At 42.7% G+C, this 18282-nt stretch overlaps 1 protein-coding gene across 1 annotated transcript in view; it reads right to left on the reverse strand.

Annotated features, from left to right (window-relative positions):
* Positions 1 to 2592: 2592 nt before the first annotated feature.
* LOC310870913 (disco-interacting protein 2 homolog C-like) overlaps positions 2593 to 18282 on the reverse strand; it is a 256194-nt gene continuing 240504 nt past the window's right edge. The window contains 6 exon segments of the mRNA XM_083782282.1: positions 2593 to 6440; positions 8560 to 8683; positions 9441 to 9615; positions 9987 to 10061; positions 11770 to 11827; positions 12904 to 12965. Coding sequence (XP_083638408.1) covers positions 6188 to 6440; positions 8560 to 8683; positions 9441 to 9615; positions 9987 to 10061; positions 11770 to 11827; positions 12904 to 12965 — 747 coding nt within the window. The 3' untranslated portion in view covers positions 2593 to 6187.

Genomic DNA, 18282 nt, shown 5'->3' on the forward strand with positions numbered 1-18282 from the left:
AAAAGTGCCCAGTTCTCTTGTATTCCCATTCCATGCCTCAAACGGGCACTGCGCTAGTCTAAAGAGATCTGATATGTATGTTACTTTACTTTCTTTTACGGAACAGTTTTTAGATAAATTGAATACTCACGTTTCCTCAGTAATGATCAACTCTTTTTGGACAATATGTGTGATGTGGTATATGGTTTTAGTCAGTACTCAGTATACAAACTAACTAGCTAACTAACTAAGTGTTCGAGTCATTTGGCCTATTTTGCATGCTACTCACTCAAGTTACTAAAAAACACTTAACTTTATTTGATCGTTAAATTCGTCTTCCAGTTTCCTTTGATATTCCATATATTCCAGTTTCAACATTTTCTGTGTTGTAATGACCTAGGCATTACATGAACTAGACACATTGATGCCCTGCTTTCATTTATGCACACTCTTCACAATGTAACCATTCTTTGGTTACTCAAGTGTCAATATTTATTTTCCTGTTGTCTAGAGAGAGCGAGAGAGAGAGAAAGAGTCAAACTAAAGAAGTATTTATTTCATTCAGTGCTTCATAGAGAATGCTCAGGACTTCGGTGTGTTACCACAGTGCCTCTTGGAGAAAGTCATGTTTGGCGGTGAGACCAGCGAGACCAGCGAGACCAGCGATCCACTGCCTCCTCAAGACAGAGAGGAGAACACCCCAGGACAGAGGGCAAAGAAGCAACTTACAAGATTTGCAACTTGGATTCACAGGACATTTGGTTGCTATGTGCCTCCTGCCTCCTAAGACTTCAGCCAGGCTTTCCTGGGTACGGGAAGCGAGTCCAAGAGTACTTCAGTACATCTGAAGAGAACCTGCTGACACCCCGGGGTGATGTAAGCACCCTACGGATACCTGCCCCTATCATTAAAAAAAACATCTAATTGATGCTGCTGCCAACCATACATTTTATGTATCACCATGATTACATTGAATAAAAAAATAAAGAAAAGCAACAAGGACACAAGAACATAGAGCTCAACAACGCGGAGGGAACAAAATAACACTTATATCTAACCTCCGATCAAGACGGCTTTGACAGAACCTGGCGGTGACCTGCGAGCTGTCACACAGGACCACCACGGCCACTGTTGGAGAAACATATCAAACCCTCTGAGAACATCTTAATGTGAGTTCAGCGAGCTCAGTCAGTAGACACATAGACGTCCACTGTCCCTACACTGACTGCACTGACTCAAAAGCAACATCTAACCATTGTGGGCACCTCAATGTTAAATTGGCAATTATTTTGGAAAATGTAAAAATATAAAGAATTTGGAAAAGAATATGTGAAGTAATGTAAATTATATGATGATCTGAACAGAACAGACTTGAACATTTAACATTTAAGGCCTAAAAATACACTTGCAACAAATTGCTACAAAACCTGTGATCAGCCAGTCATTAGGGGCATAGTTGAAGGATACATTTAGGTCTGCTAATTATGTACTATGCATGTTCAAATCCTATATACTTTTCGTATTACTTCAGACCATTTTCCAAATGCTTTATTTTTTACATAATTACATCATTTACAAATAAATAGCTTATTTAACATTGAGGTTTTCTACAATGTTCTATTGTCATCCTTATATGTCAGTAAAATGGCAAGCCATGCACTACTCTGTAGTGATGTTTGTGCCTTGAGCAAACTTTCTTTGGACATTGGAAGCAAGTGTGAGAGCAAAGGTCCACAAAAATTACAATTCTTAGTTACACAATTTAGGGTTTATCATTATAATTTAGCAAACTGACAGTCACGTGGTTAGCACGTTTCCCAGGGATTATTGGGTTAGTTTAGATGCAAAGTATGACACACAGAGCAACTATGAACATTAATATTAGATAATCATAACAATAAGGCTGAACTATATGTATACTATATATACTTACTTGAATACATTAATAAGGAAGAGGTGTTACACCAACTTTTATAAATATGAATGTGATTCTACTGACGCACATACAATATGCTGGTCAGACTAGGTCAATAAATGTATATAATCTGTTTTACTACTTTTATAAATATTGTTTAACATTTTGTAAATTGTTGATGTTTGAATTATAAAATAAAATTGTTGCGTTTAAAAAAAAGATTACTGACAATAATATACAGTATGAACTTTAATTATGGTAAAGTATAGTAGAAGACAGCCAGCACTCAACAAAAAATTCCTTTTCACATTTTATTTGCCTCAACCAGACAGAGCGTTTCAACCTTAACAGCCTTCCTCAGCATAGTGTGTGCGTTCAACACGGGCCGAGTGCGTTCAACACGGGCCGATATGCCTTTCATAATACCATTGTGCGCAGAGCGAGGGCAATTTCTGTATTACCCCATTGTAAAACGGATCTTCAAAATGGCACCCTTCAACACTAACTGGGGGAGCCCGAATTCGAACTGGCAACCTTGCGGTTACCATCCAGCCACTCTACCCCCGCCGCACCGGGGTGTAGGCTATATAGACAATATTTTAGACCAATAAAAAGACCAAATTATGCACTTTAAACAAAATAAGTCTGTTGGCTGCCGGACTACTGCAAGTGTACTGCTTCCTTGCAGACCTGAGTGAGACAAAATCTTTGTACCACATGTGTGCAATGAGTAAATCAGTCAATCAATCAATCATGGTTCAGTGTACTGTGTAGAGTATAGTGCAAGATAAACTAGCCAACAACTATTTTTTATTGTCAAAATCATTGAAATATTTATTTAAAATGAACAACTTATGCCAACTCAAATAAGACATTTTTAAAACCTTTAAAAAAATGTCAGTACTTCGTTGATAAAAGAAACGATAAAGAAAACCAAACATCGGTGAAGAAAGTGCCTTTTTGGAAAAATAAAAATAAAAAATAAAAATCCTCATGTTTGAACAAGAACATTCTTTGCCAAGAGGAAAAGTCTACCTCAAACCACATCGTCTTCTCACAGATTGAAGGTCTCATCCCATCACACCAACCTTGCTCACAACACTCTAAAGTCTTTCTCTCAACTGGTTTTGCTCAGGACCCACGTTTTCCTCCACAATATCATGACCCCAATATTACTAGACTAGATACAATGTTCAACCTTATCCAAGTTAGTTATCCTGAAAGACGAACTGAAATGCTACTTGGGTTTTTCATATCCTTATTGTGACATACATTTCTTAGTGAAACAGGGCCTGTGCATGTCTTAGCAGTTAGCACAATGGTTCTCAAACATTTACATTTCAAGGAGCTCCCCTTAACTCTGACAGTATACAAATGAAACCAATGTGCCCTAACAACAGGTCTATTTGGTTGTATAACAGACACATTTTCACATTGTATTAATCTAATTACGGTTATGAAAACCTTCTTTGGCAGTCATTGTCACAGGGACCCAAGTCAATGCGGATGGAATATGAAAAATCTGATTGATACACTATATGGCCACAATCTGTTGGACTAGCAAAAAGTGTGTTATGACAATATTATTGTCAAGAGGAAATTGCTGTGGCCTATTAATCATAATATTATTATATGCTGACGTAATCACTCTTGAGGTTTTTGTTTTACAGGAAGGAATAAAGACAGGACTTTTAATGTAAACATAATTTCCCCCCTCATTTTTGGGCCATCTATTGTTAACTGTGTCCCCATTATGAACATGGATATCGTCTCTGTCGGGGTGGAAACCTCCAAAACTGTTACTTTTCAGGATTGAGACTACAAAATAATAAAAGTAGCAGATCTAGAATTTCAAGGTGTTTTCAGCTTGCAGATTTACTTTGAATGCTTTTTGTAGCCGTTGTAGTATGATCAACTAGGGCATTCATTTATAGCATTCATTTAAAGTCAGAATACGGAGATAAGAGGTTTCTGCCAAACAACAACGATATGCGCGGTTTCATTTCAGCTCGTCTTTAAGGTCTGGACCCCCAGGAGAGCCTGTGTCTTGCGACCATGCACTTCCGAGCCGATTGTTGTTGAGAATCATTGAATTTAAAGGCGTCTCTGGTAGCAAGTTCATTCAACTTCTCATTTCAGTCTTTTCTCCCATCGCTGACATCACTGTATGAGCCCTGATTAATCTCTGGATGTAAAAAATATGGAGGACTTAAATTTTATATTTACAAGTTCAAGGGATCCACCGCGCCGCCAAACCGTCGTATGACAGCAGTTTGTTACACTTACATGGAGAATTCAGTCTTCAAAACACAACTCTCAACGCAAGGACAAAAAGCAGGAACTTTGGTGCTTTTTTAAAAGCTCACAGGTCAGGAATAAGATCTTTAGATTTCTTTACCAGTGAACATTTTAAACATAAATGCCACTTAAAAATATATATTGCCATCTGCACCTTTGGACGGACAAAGAGATGAAGTAATCTTCTTTTTCTTCTCAGTTTTACCACTCACAGTTCCTGTTGTTTGTCTTTGTGGAGGAATACAGTCCACTGGTGACAATTGTTTAATCCTTCGTAAGATGATGTGTACATTGTTAGGACCTTAAAATTTGAAGAGTTTCATTCTAAAATGAGTTTCCCTCCCTTTAGGAATAATCTACTGACAGCTGACTTTTAGTAAATGCTAGCATTAATGTAAAGCATGGCATTATTACTTACGTTCTATCTTATGTCATGTTGCTTTCCAAATAACATTCAAGTAGGGCTGGGCAATATATCGATATGTTATTGATATTGTGATATCAGACTGCTGAGTTCGTCTGGGATTTTGGATATTGTGATATGGCATAAGGGTAGGCTTTTCCTGGTTATAATCACTTAAGTCGATATAGTCAAAATAGGATATCATCACGATGGCGATATTGACGTATTTGGTCAAAAATACTTGCAATAGAGGTATTTGGTCAAAAATATTTTCAATATAATATTTGATTGTGTGCATATCGCCCAGGCCTATACATTCAAGAGGACGTAGGCTTTGCAATTTTCACATAATGAAACAATTGAGAAACCTTTCCTCAAAACTGAGTTCTTCAACATTTCCGAGTGAAACTCTTCAATTCACCACCTTTGAACAACTCCACCAGCTCTCAGACTCCATGCAGCTGAGAAATAGTTACTGCAGTTACGGATTCTCATCATCGGACACGTCGGTCCTAGGCTTCTTTTAATATAGCTCTATGTTCATATATTCATATTTTATCCATATGCTTGACGTGGTGCTATTTCAGTCAAGATAATACAATGCTTTTTTGTTTTGAAATTGTTTTATATTAGCAAATATTCAAGAGCAAAACATTCTTGAATGCGACCTCATATAACTTCTTAAAAGAGAAACAAAATAAATTAATTAAGGTGTATTTTTCTTTTTGTACATACTTACATGATATGAAATTATGTAGTGTGTTTTGTTTGTTAGTTTCCTTCAAAGCAGTAATTCTATGGAACAGAACCGTTTAAGGCTACCGCTGTGGTGTGGTTTTGAAGTTAGCACACTTGTTTTTCCTGGAGACAGGACGGCTGATACAGAAAACAAACATTAGCGCTGAATAAAAAAAAATAACACTTGTTTAAAAAAAACTGCACAAAATGAACGCAACACAAAACATGTAGTACCTCAATGTAACGTCGAAGGACAGTTGCAAATATGTCCCCACTGTATCAAAACATAGCTGTACTTTGATAATGGTTGATATCATAAAAACGGTAAACATAAAATGTGATTTTTGCCACAGTTTGTGTGTGTGTGACTGTGTGTGTGTGTGTGTGTGTGTGTGTGTTTGTGTGTGTATTCCTTTTTTTAATACCCATAGCCTACATCTTAGAGGGCACGTTTTTAAAAACAGAAAAACGAGAACACTTACTTATTTAACATAAAAATATATAAGTGAGAGCCACACTTGGTTTCAAAATAAGCAATAAGCAAGGATCTGCACTATAGGTTAGGATTGTCCTCGTTCGCCTCCTGTCCAAACGCTCTCCGCTTGCCAGAAAACCGTCTCTGCTTTGGCCGCGTTTGTTTCTCACCTCCCGACGATCCGCACAAAATCCGCCTCAAGCTCTGGGCAGTTCTTTCTCGAAATCCCCCCCACCCCCCGTTTGTCTGTTGCATTGTCGTCATTGCGCTTTAGCGTCCAAACCCAACCACGAAACATCCAACTTCTTCTCTAAACGGCCCCCGCTTTTATAGGCTCGGAGCGGGGGCGGCTAATGATAACGCTAAAGCCAGCTATAGGCTACATGTTATAGGCCACGTAGATGGGGTCCAGTTGGTCGGCGAGGAAGCCGTCGCGCAGGTGCATGCGCTGCTTCTCGCCGCGGGAGTTGATGGGGATGACGCCGATGTCCACCACCACCACCACGCCCACGATCAGGTAGTGTTCCTCCAGCACCACGTTGGTCACCAGCGGCACCAGGTCCAGAGCCTCCTGCTCCGAGCCGTCCAGCTCCACCACCACCACCAGCAGGTTGGTCCACGTGAACACGGCACTGTGCAGGACACAGGGAGACACACATCACAGCCATGCACTGTGCAGGACACAGGGAGACACACATCACAGCCATGCACTGTGCAGGACACAGGGAGACACACATCACAGCCATGCACTGTGTAGGACCCAGGGACACACACATCACAGCCATGCACTGTGTAGGACCCAGGGAGACACACATCACAGCCATGCACTGTGCAGGACCCAGGGAGACACACATCACAGCCATGCACTGTGCAGGACACAGGGACACACACATCACAGCCATGCACTGTGCAGGACACAGGGACACACACATCACAGCCATGCACTGTGCAGGACCCAGGGACACACACATCACAGCCATGCACTGTGCAGGACACAGGGAGACACACATCACAGCCATGCACTGTGCAGGACACAGGGAGACACACATCACAGCCATGCACTGTGCAGGACCCAGGGAGACACACATCACAGCCATGTACTGTGCAGGACACAGGGACACACACATCACAGCCATGCACTGTGCAGGACACAGGGAGACACACATCACAGCCATGCACTGTGCAGGACACAGGGACACACACATCACAGCCATGCACTGTGCAGGACACAGGGAGACACACATCACAGCCATGCACTGTGCAGGACCCAGGGAGACACACATCACAGCCATGCACTGTGCAGGACACAGGGACACACACATCACAGCCATGCACTGTGCAGGACACAGGGAGACACACATCACAGCCATGCACTGTGCAGGACCCAGGGAGACACACATCACAGCCATGCACTGTGCAGGACACAGGGACACACACATCACAGCCATGCACTGTGCAGGACCCAGGGAGACACACATCACAGCCATGCACTGTGCAGGACACAGGGAGACACACATCACAGCCATGTACTGTGCAGGACACAGGGAGACACACATCACAGCCATGCACTGTGCAGGACCCAGGGAGACACACATCACAGCCATGCACTGTGCAGGACACAGGGAGACACACATCACAGCCATGCACTGTGCAGGACACAGGGACACACACATCACAGCCATGCACTGTGCAGGACACAGGGACACACACATCACAGCCATGCACTGTGCAGGACACAGGGACACACACATCACAGCCATGCACTGTGCAGGACCCAGGGACACACACATCACAGCCATGCACTGCACTGTGCAGGACACAGGGAGACACACATTACAGCCATGCACTGTGCAGGACACAGGGAGACACACATCACAGCCATGCACTGTGCAGGACACAGGGACACACACATCACAGCCATGCACTGTGCAGGACACAGGGAGACACACATCACAGCCATGCACTGTGCAGGACCCAGGGACACACACATCACAGCCATGCACTGTGTAGGACCCAGGGACACACACATCACAGCCATGCACTGTGTAGGACCCAGGGACACACACATCACAGCCATGCACTGTGCAGGACCCAGGGACACACACATCACAGCCATGCACTGTGCAGGACACAGGGACACACACATCACAGCCATGCACTGTGCAGGACACAGGGACACACACATCACAGCCATGCACTGTGCAGGACCCAGGGGGACACACATCACAGCCATGCACTGTGCAGGACACAGGGACACACACATCACAGCCATGCACTGTGCAGGACCCAGGGGGACACACATCACAGCCATGCACTGTGCAGGACACAGGGACACACACATCACAGCCATGCACTGTGCAGGACCCAGGGACACACACATCACAGCCATGCACTGTGCAGGACACAGGGACACACACATCACAGCCATGCACTGTGCAGGACACAGGGACACACACATCACAGCCATGCACTGTGCAGGACCCAGGGACACACACATCACAGCCATGTACTGCACATTGGAATGTACAATGCAAATGTTTCATTTAAAAGGCAGTGATAAAGGTCAACCACACACAGTGATCAGTTTTACTGACCTTTTCCAGAACTCTATAATAATCTCTTGGTGAATGTGTATCAGCCTCGTGCAGTTATGCTGTGACTGAGTGTATGTCTGATTGGTTCTTGGTTTGCGAGGTCGCGTCACACACTGAAAACAGCAGATCTATAAAAGCTCAAGCATAAACGACTCACCACTCTGTGATGCTCTTGTGTGTCCGGATGACGGAGGTCTCGATGTCGATAGGATGATACCTCATTCCTCTCAGTTCCATGGCCTCATCCAGGGCTCCCACCACATACAGCGCATCATGGCGCTCTGTGCGCACGCACACGCGCACACGCACACACACACACACGCACACACACACACACACACACACACACACACACACACACACACACACACACACGGTTAACCCATTTGGCACTGTTCCTTTCAGCAAGAAAACACCTTCTCGACCCCTGCAACAAATATCATATCGAGGGCCACTATATTTCCACTCACTCCAGAGGGCCATATTGCATATTACTGTCGTAGCAAAAATAGCCAATCTACTGTACATGCTCAAAACGCGTTGCAGTTATTTTTTAATTGGAATCCTGAAAAGTAACCTTTTATTTAATTTCAAATGCATTTGGTTGTAATTATGTTAACTTTGTGAATTAAATACAAATACATTGGACATAAAAAAAATACAAAATTAATACTAATTACTAAGACTGGTAAGTAAGTAATTAAACCGGGTCATGTTTGCATGTTTGGAATTGTAACCTTGTTTTTGTGTTATTGTCTTATTGTCTAAATGCCTTATTGTCTCCCTGTACCTTTCCTCTTTAACCTTTTCTGACTAATAAAGCATTCAGCCAATCAAAGCTCCCGCTCCACTCACCCCCGTTTGGCGTCGGTGAGCTCCGTCCTGCGGAGGAAGCCCAGGTATCTACTCACCCCCAGGTATCTACTCACCCCCAGGTATCTACTCACCCCCAGGTATCTACTCACCCCCAGGTATCTACTCACCCCCGTTGGCGTCGGTGAGCTCCGTGCGGCGGAGGAAGCCCAGGTATCTACTCACCCCCGTTGGCGTCGGTGAGCTCCGTGCGGCGGAGGAAGCCCAGGTATCCGGTCCTGGCCCAGACGGTGGCCGTGTCCCCGAAGCTCAGCCTGGAGTTGAAGTGGTCCGACTGCAGTGCCTCGTCTCCGTACACCGTGAAGTAGCCGCTGGCATTGTGACCGCTTTGCACCCAGATCTACTCACATGCACCCACACACACACACCCACACACACTTTGTTTTAGAATTTGAATCCCGAAGAGTATTAGTTTTGGATCAGTTTCCAACCGACAGAGACTATATGTATATTATAGGCCTATATACACGTTTAATGTAATTCTTTCACAGAGTTGAAAGTCAAGAATGTCCGGCGATGCAATGCTTTCTACATTATCATTGGCCAGTCTCTGTTTGAGGGGAGGGACTTAGCAGAGGATCAATTGTCAGCCGTTGTTTTAGGTAAAAATCTCAGTTATGCGTGCTCAGACAGACAGACAGACAGACAGACAGACAGACAGACAGACAGACAGACAGACAGACAGACAGACAGACAGACAGACAGACAGACCTCTCCTAGGTGAGACTCTCCCATTGGCCCCTTCGTTTCTGGGTTGGCGATGATGATTCGGACTCCGGGAAGAATCTGGTATCAAGAAACATCGTAGAGCAGATTCAAATAACATGGAATATTAACACAATATAACACCAACACGGTAAATCACAGATACAACAGGAACAATACCTTATTTTTAAGATCATTTGCACATAGAAACTGATTTAGGGTGTGTTTACATTAAATCACATTTTTAAAATAATAGGCACCGCCTTTTAAAATGTTTTACATGTATGGCGTTAAGTGACAGAGAGTTTTTAAAAGCTATAGTATAGTTAATCTTTTTTGAGAAATGTGCTCATGCCATTCATCTATCATCCATCTATATTCATCATGACTGTAGACACATGCAGAGCTGTTTGTCCGACTCCCGAACTGATGGTGTTCCTGTTAGCCACGGAGGCAGCACCTGACTACAGGACATTATGTCCGTTTCCTACAGACATCTCTGAAAATATAAATTATTTTAAGCCTGACAGCAGGCTCCTGGTGAATCATTTGATTATGTGTAAAAGATTTAATTAGAAACCCCCCCAAAAGGGTATTTCTTTTTTTTTAATACTGTTTTTATTAGGCATTTTTTGTATATGACAACTTATATGACAATCTTTGACAATAATAATGAGTTATTCAGTTATAAAATGAAGGATAAAGACAGGTAATGTAAATTCCACATACAATACATAATAAAAAAGATATATAAATGTGATAAAAACTAAAAAAAAAAAAAAAAAAAAAACAGTTAAACGACAAATGTGGACAGACAAACAAAACAAAGACCACAGGACAGACACTCTTGCTCTCAAAACTTTCCCAACACGTTGTTGTAAATTAACAGAATTACAGACATTTATTTTTAAATGAGAATAAATAAAATAAAATAAAATCCTCAGTTCCTTTTTTTTCTTTACTTTTCTTTCCAAATTTTCTAATATGTTATCTATTGTGTAGGAGGGGTTAGCGTGCACCCATTGAAATGGTCAATGAAGGGTTGCCATGTCTGGTAAAATCTATCTTCACTCCCTCTCAATTCAAACTTTATCTTTTCCAATTGCAAGTAGTGCATAACATCTTTCATAAGTGTAGTGTGAGTGGGAACCTGTGCTTGTTTCCAATTCAACAGTATCAGTCTGCGAGCCAGTAGAGTCACATATTTTACCATGTTATATTGGAAAGTAGACAGTTTGACCCCGGGCCCCCCGACCCCCAGAACTGCTGTCAGTGGATCCGGGTCAAAAGGTCCTCCAACAATGTCTGACAGTGATTTAAATATACTTTGCCAAAATGATGTTAGTTTAGTGCAGTGCCAGAACATATGAGCTAGGGTGGCCGGCGACTGGCCACATCTGTCGCAGGCTGTCAAAAGGGTATTTCTTAATCCATTTAGGCCTGACCTCAAAATTTAAAAAATAATCTTCTAAATCCTCCAGTTTTCTGAAATAAATATTTTCACGATTTTTCAAAAATAGCAGACCTACAAGCTCGTAGCTGAGCTTGTAGATCTGCTATTTTTCAATAGCTAAATTACAACATAATGTTTAAAACACCAAAAGGGGTTCCCCCCCCCAAAAAATGGGTTAAGCCTGACAGCAGGCGCCTGGTGAATCATTTGATTCTGTGTAAAATATTTAATTAGAAACCCCCCCAAAAGGGTATTTCTTAAATACAGTATAATATAATTAAATATTGAAATATTATTTTAGCAAAAAAGAAAAGAAAGGGAAAAAAGAAAACGAACCTTCCCAGATTCCATCAGTGGTAGGCTGTGTGGTGATCCCCTCTCCACCAATCGGACCCTGTTTAGGAAAAGGAAGCCATATTACTGGCCAGATATTTATTACAGTACTCACGTCATCTACTCATGTAACCTTTCAAATAAAAAATGCAAAGTTATCGTCTTTCTTCGCCGTGGAATTAAACGGTCCTCCATCACCTCTCTTACAATGTATCCCTCTCAGCTTTCCTACTTGTCTGTCTCTCCTATTATGCAGTCTCAGGCTAAGCTTTCCTACTTGTCTGTCTCTCCTATATGCAGTCTCAGGCTAAGCTTTCCTACTTGTCTGTCTCTCCTATATGCAGTCTCAGGTTAAGCTTTCCTACTTGTCTGTCTCTCCTATATGCAGTCTCAGGTTAAGCTTTCCTACTTGTCTGTCTCTCCTATATGCAGTCTCAGGTTAAGCTTTCCTACTTGTCTGTCTCTCCTATATGCAGTCTCAGGTTAAGCTTTCCTACTTGTCTGTCTCTCCTATATGCAGTCTCAGGTTAAGCTTTCCTACTTGTCTGTCTCTCCTATATGCAGTCTCAGGTTAAGCTTTCCTACTTGTCTGTCTCTCCTATATGCAGTCTCAGGTTAAGCTTTCCTACTTGTCTGTCTCTCCTATATGCAGTCTCAGGTTAAGCTTTCCTACTTGTCTGTCTCTCCTATATGCAGTCTTCAGGTTAAGCTTTCCTACTTGTCTGTCTCTCCTATATGCTCCTATGCTGTCTCTCACTCAGCTACCATCAGTCTCTCCTAGTATGCTTTCTCCCACTGTCCGTCTGTCTCGTCCTCAGCTATCCCACAGTCTGCGTCCATATACGGTGCAGAAGTTGCATTGCTACCCGAACGCGTCGTGAACTTGTAGATCGGCATTTCTGCTGTAAATAGGGCTCAAGTAGTTTTTATGTACGGTAGTTATTATTATGTGCACTATCCCGTCCAAATAAACAAATAAAGTAAATGAAAGTAAAGGTTAAAGATCTCATGTACTTGACCTTTGTGTAACAGTCCTCCTTGGTGAGTGTGTGTGTGTGTGTGTGTGTGTGTGTGTGTGTGTGTGTGTGTGTGTGCGCGCACGCGGGGGGGGGGGGGGGGGGGGGGGGGTTAACGTACCTATCATGTCGTAGAGCCCTCATGTCAACAAACACAGTCGTAGGGTCAGGTCCCGAGGTGCCCTGAGGAATGCCCAGATAACAAGGGGTTAATGTTACTCATCATTTAACTCTTGACAGTGTAAAAATGGACAAAACATAATTTGCTGTGCACCGCCACTAGCGGACATAGTGTGTGCTAATTAGCACTGGTAATAAAGACAGGTGTCCAGTTCCCAGCAGAGTGAAAGACCAAGACCATACCAAAGGAAAGACCCCAGGCTGCTGTACAACAGAGACAGAAGTGGACAGACACTTGATTCCCCCCAAAAACAAAAGATCAGATAAACACAAAAATAAGATTCCAGCTGATTCCACATGCAAACCTAAAGCCACGATGATACAACTCAGAATGGTACCTTTAGCGGAGATGACAAAGGTGGGAGTGAAACCCCCGACCAGGGAGGAAGAATGGGGTGATAAGAGTTTGAAACCCCCCAACCAGGGAGGAAGAATGGGGTGATAAGAGTTTGAAACCCCCGACCAGGGAGGAAGAATGGGGTGATAAGAGTTTGGACGTATTGGATACGGTCTAGATTATCAATGTAAGGTGCCTTTAGTGAAGGCAGTATTTAAAGGTAGGGTATGTGATTCTCTTTGGTTAAAATATGTGTTAAAATGCTCTACATTGTGATAGTACTCTACTCATCGCTATAGAGTGTGTGTTCAGTAACAGGAGTCTCAGCTTTTTATTAAATCAATTTTTATCCAATCATGATAGAGAAGTGGAATTGGAAGTGATGATATAAAGAAATGAGCAGACAAAATTGGAACTGGAACATTATAAATAGTAAGCTCATAAATAGCTACTCTCCTCCGGATTGGCTGAAACTTTGTCGCCTCCTACCTGAAAATGTATTTTGTGTTTATTAAAGAGCTGGAGAGACAGGGAGACCCCCTGATACAGAACAAATAAGCCCACCCTAGCCCCTCTCTGAGACACATACGCTAACAGCTGAGTGGTGCTTCAAGGCAAGGCCCTGGCAGAGGAGAATGCACACAATACAACCCACCACCGCACATATATACTGTAGCCGGACACACAATGGCATGCTGGGACAAATGGACTCAGAGCGGGTGCAGTACGTAGTTCAGACAAGTCATTGGTCCGACAAATGACAAGCACGGGAGCAGACGCTAGTCCGACATGCGGATGAATGTCGGAACTAATGCCCCGTCTGAAAAGCGTCCACCTCCCCTCAGAGCCCCACCCACCCAGAGCACAAGACTGCAGGTACGGCGTCATATGCGCTATACTGCAGGTACGGTGTCATATGCACTAGACTGCAGACTTCAGGTACGGCGTCATATGCACTAGACTGCAGGTACGGTGTCATATGCACTAGACTGCAGGTACGGTGTCATATGCACTAGACTGCAGAAGTGGGAGCAATTACTGTGTGAAATGGATTTAAAGGCCTTTCTAGGATCGATTGCCTCTATTGCCTGGAGGCCAATAACGGAGCCAATGCATAATAATTGCAGTGGCTTACTGATTAGATTTTCATTTGGCTATAAAGGGAAAGGGAAAACACCCTAGTATGCAAAGGGCCTGATGTAGGCAGATCACTTTACAAGTTAATAAAGTTCAATAATTGCTCCAGGTCTGCATTGCAGAGCATATACTGTAGGGCTACAGTAGCTAACAGTAACATAACCACAAAACCAGCTATATAGCAGATAAGCATTTTCCCAATTTCCCATTGTTGTATTCCTTAACTATGTGTAGTTTGTAGAATATGCTATGCCTTTAAGCGCAAAGATACTTTAGCAGAGGTTTGGGTAATGTGCCGTTACTTCACTGCGATGTAACGAACGAACAATATGTGATATATTGGCAGAATGTGGTTTGAAGAGTGACTTTGAGAGCTCACTGTGCAATGTAAGTCAAAGCGGAGACTATATGTTTGGAATATCAATTTCAAAATATTTGGAGTTACGGCTTTACGTGATGGGAGGGAGAAGTACAGTAATACCATTATACTATAGTTAACTGTCCCATTCCATCCGGGGGTTTTGTTTGTTTGTTTGCCAATATAACTCCTAGTCTAACCTCCAAGTAGAAATCATCCAAAAGAGGCCTGTTGTTATTAGACCAACATAACAAGGCCATGTAACCTCATGAAATAATAAGCCTGGAAAATGGCTAATGCATAAAGTTTCTTATCGTCTCTGTCCTCATGTCCAAAACTGTTACTTTTCAGGATTCAGAAAAGTAAAAAAGAGTAAATGTAGCAGATCTACAAGCTTGTGGATCTGCTACTTTTGTGTGACACTCTAGTATGAGTACGGCATTCATTTACATACTAACAACACCACAAAGTTAGAATATGGAGATAGGAGCTTATATTATGTAGTACTACTAGCACAGGGTGAGAAGGGCTACAACTTTAACCCTTTCAGCATCTAGGTCGTCCCTAGACAGACAATTCTCTCTGCGATGCTTTGATGTGCCACAGGGTGGCAGTGCAGGCCTGTGTCAGTCTGGGCTGCTAGGAAAGCATTGTCCATTGTACTCTGGTTAACATTCTCCATTAGACTCATATGCTGCTATTCCTTAGGAGTCTAGCCTCTTGAAACAGATTGCACATGATGCAATGCCCCCTGTGTGCTAACATTGGCTACTACGGTATGTTTCATTTTAATGTGCATAATTATGTTGCCAGGCATATCGATGCTGTCGGGTAGAAACCTCTTATCTCCATATATATATATATTTTTTTAAATGGAATCCTGAAAGGTAACAGTTTTTTGGACATTTGGACATACCGTATGATATGATGCATTACTATGCATTGTTATCAAATAGCCATTTAAGGTACTACATTATTTACTGGCTGAAACAGACTATTAGCTTATACTCTTCACATCTATGATAGCAAGAACAATTTCAAAGTTCTACAGATGTTCCTTTTTTAACGATTAAATCAGTTGATTGTTATGTACAGTAGGTGATCAAATAATAACAATAATAATGATAAATTGTATTAGTGTAACATTATTTCAAGGTCAAACTTAAACTAAAGACACTTTAAAAGTTTAAAATGTTGTACAGGTGTGCTGATTGCTGCAAGGCGCTCTGGGAAGGAGTGCCAGCTAACATGCTAAAACATAGCATACAGGTCGTCCCCGAGTTAGACACACAGCAGGTGTGTTGAAAACACCACCAGGCACTTTGAAGAGCATCGAGGGGTTAACCACTTAAACCCCATGTGGTTGAGCGGGAGTCCCCCAGGGCTCTATGCTAGGGTCTTGCGGTTTAAGTGGTTAAGAGCCACCAGGGTGCCGTGAGGAAGAGGAATGGAAGGGAAGGGAGCGAGGAGAGGAGAGGAAGCAAGGCCAGGTGAGCTGATGGTGGGTGAATCCCCCTACCTGTTCCACAAGCTTCCCCAACCTGTGAGGCTATACAGCGGCATGGGGGGGAGGGGGGGGGAGGGGACGAAGAGGAAGAGGAGGGCATAGAGGAAGAAGAGGAAAGGAGGTATGAGGAAGAGGCAGAGGAGTATAGGAAGGAGAGAGGGAGGTGGGGAGGGGAGGGGAGGGGAGGGGAGAGGAGAGGAGAGGAGAGGAGAGGAGAGGAGAGGAGAGGAGAGGAGAGGAGAGGAGAGGAGAGGAGAGGAGAGGAGAGGAGAGGAGAGGAGAGGAGAGGAGAGGAGAGGAGAGGAGAGGAGAGGAGAGGAGAGGAGAGGAGAGGAGAGGAGAGGAGAGGAGAGGAGAGGAGAGGAGAGGAGAGGAGAGGAGAGGAGAGGAGAGGAGAGGAGAGGAGAGGAGAGGAGAGGAGAGGAGAGGAGAGGGAGGACGGAGACAAAACCAAGAATGAGATATGTGGGTGGAATTATGAAACATACAAGGAAAATGAATTAATGTCAAAATGGAAAACAAAAACAAAACAAAACACATACCAGAACTGAACAAAAATAAGTTAATCAAATCAAACATTATGTACTAGTAATTGTGGTAAATAGTATTATATTAGTATGTTATCGGGGTTCCACTGTGCATTCCGTGTAAAGTCAAGTGTAACACATGCAGTGACAAACCACTACCTACATTACCAAAATAGTAGTTTCAAATAATGATAATTATGTGAAATATAGCTAGAAGAAAATGATGAGAAGAGAAGAGAAGAGAAGAGAAGAGAAGAGAAGAGAAGAGAAGAGAAGAGAAGAGAAGAGAAGAGAAGAGAAGAGAAGAGAAGAGAAGAGAAGAGAAGAGAAGAGAAGAGAAGAGAAGAGACTTGAGAATGTCTATAAATCAGGATTGTTTGCATGGGAGGCAGTGGGCTGACAGAATGATAATACTGTGAGAGAAAGCATCTGCGGTGTAACTTGTTAAATCCTGGCAGACTATTATCTCTTTGGACTGGAGTCATTTCAACACTGCACCGCTGGCTGTAGCGTTCAACTTCATTATTTATTCGCTAACAGTATCCAACAGAGATCTAACTTAATAATAATATTAATCTTTATTGTCCCGAAGGATATTCATCTTCACATCTTCAACTTTGACCTGGTTTCTGATACATTTGACATATTCAATGAGGATTTTCAACCAAATTCCCATTATTCTGACGTGAGCGCCGTTTCACATACGTGCATACATACATTCCCTATGCTCGCGATGACATGAAATCATTGAAATGTCAACTTTTCACAGAGGAATACACAGAAAACAAAGGGTGGTGTTTTACCTATATACTGCATTATTAATCTCCTCATATCAGAGCAACGGGATTTAGATTGAAAGTCTACAAACGTTCTGTGTCTGCAAACCTTGACAAGCAGAAGCATCTCACAACCTATTTTGCTGTGCCCAGGCCTGCTGGTTGAGCGATGATGATACTGCTGAATAGCAAGCTTTTCTAAACTGCTTTTTCTACATCTCTAAAGGCCAAGGAACTCATTCAGCACTCGGACGAGCATGTAAACATAAGGTTTAAACAATAAAGAACAAAACAAAGCAGCAGCAAGCCATGCTGAAAATTGCACTTCTGGAGCGGATAATAACCCAGGCCAGTGTTGCTCAGCTGCAACGTCCTTCAACACCTGCAGTCAACGAGAGAGAGGCCTCACCTCGGCCTCAAAAACAAACCGTCTTTACGTCTAAAGACTTTCTCTCTCTCTCTCTCTCTCTCTCTTTAGAAATAAATGTTTATTGTGAGATTATCCACTATCCAGTTCCACGGCGGTTTACACAGCCTGAGCTCCAGCTGACCTTCTTGCAAGACAAAAACCTATTGTATATCGTCGCTGTCGTGGCAGAAACCTCTGATCTCCGTAGTCTAACTTTTTGTGTTTTCCATTTTTAGTAAATGAATGCCCTACATGATCATTTCAGAATT

The sequence above is a fragment of the Protomyctophum parallelum genome (genome assembly GCF_964188405.1).
Source record: "Protomyctophum parallelum genome assembly, chromosome: 14".
Lineage (NCBI taxonomy): Eukaryota > Metazoa > Chordata > Actinopteri > Myctophiformes > Myctophidae > Protomyctophum > Protomyctophum parallelum.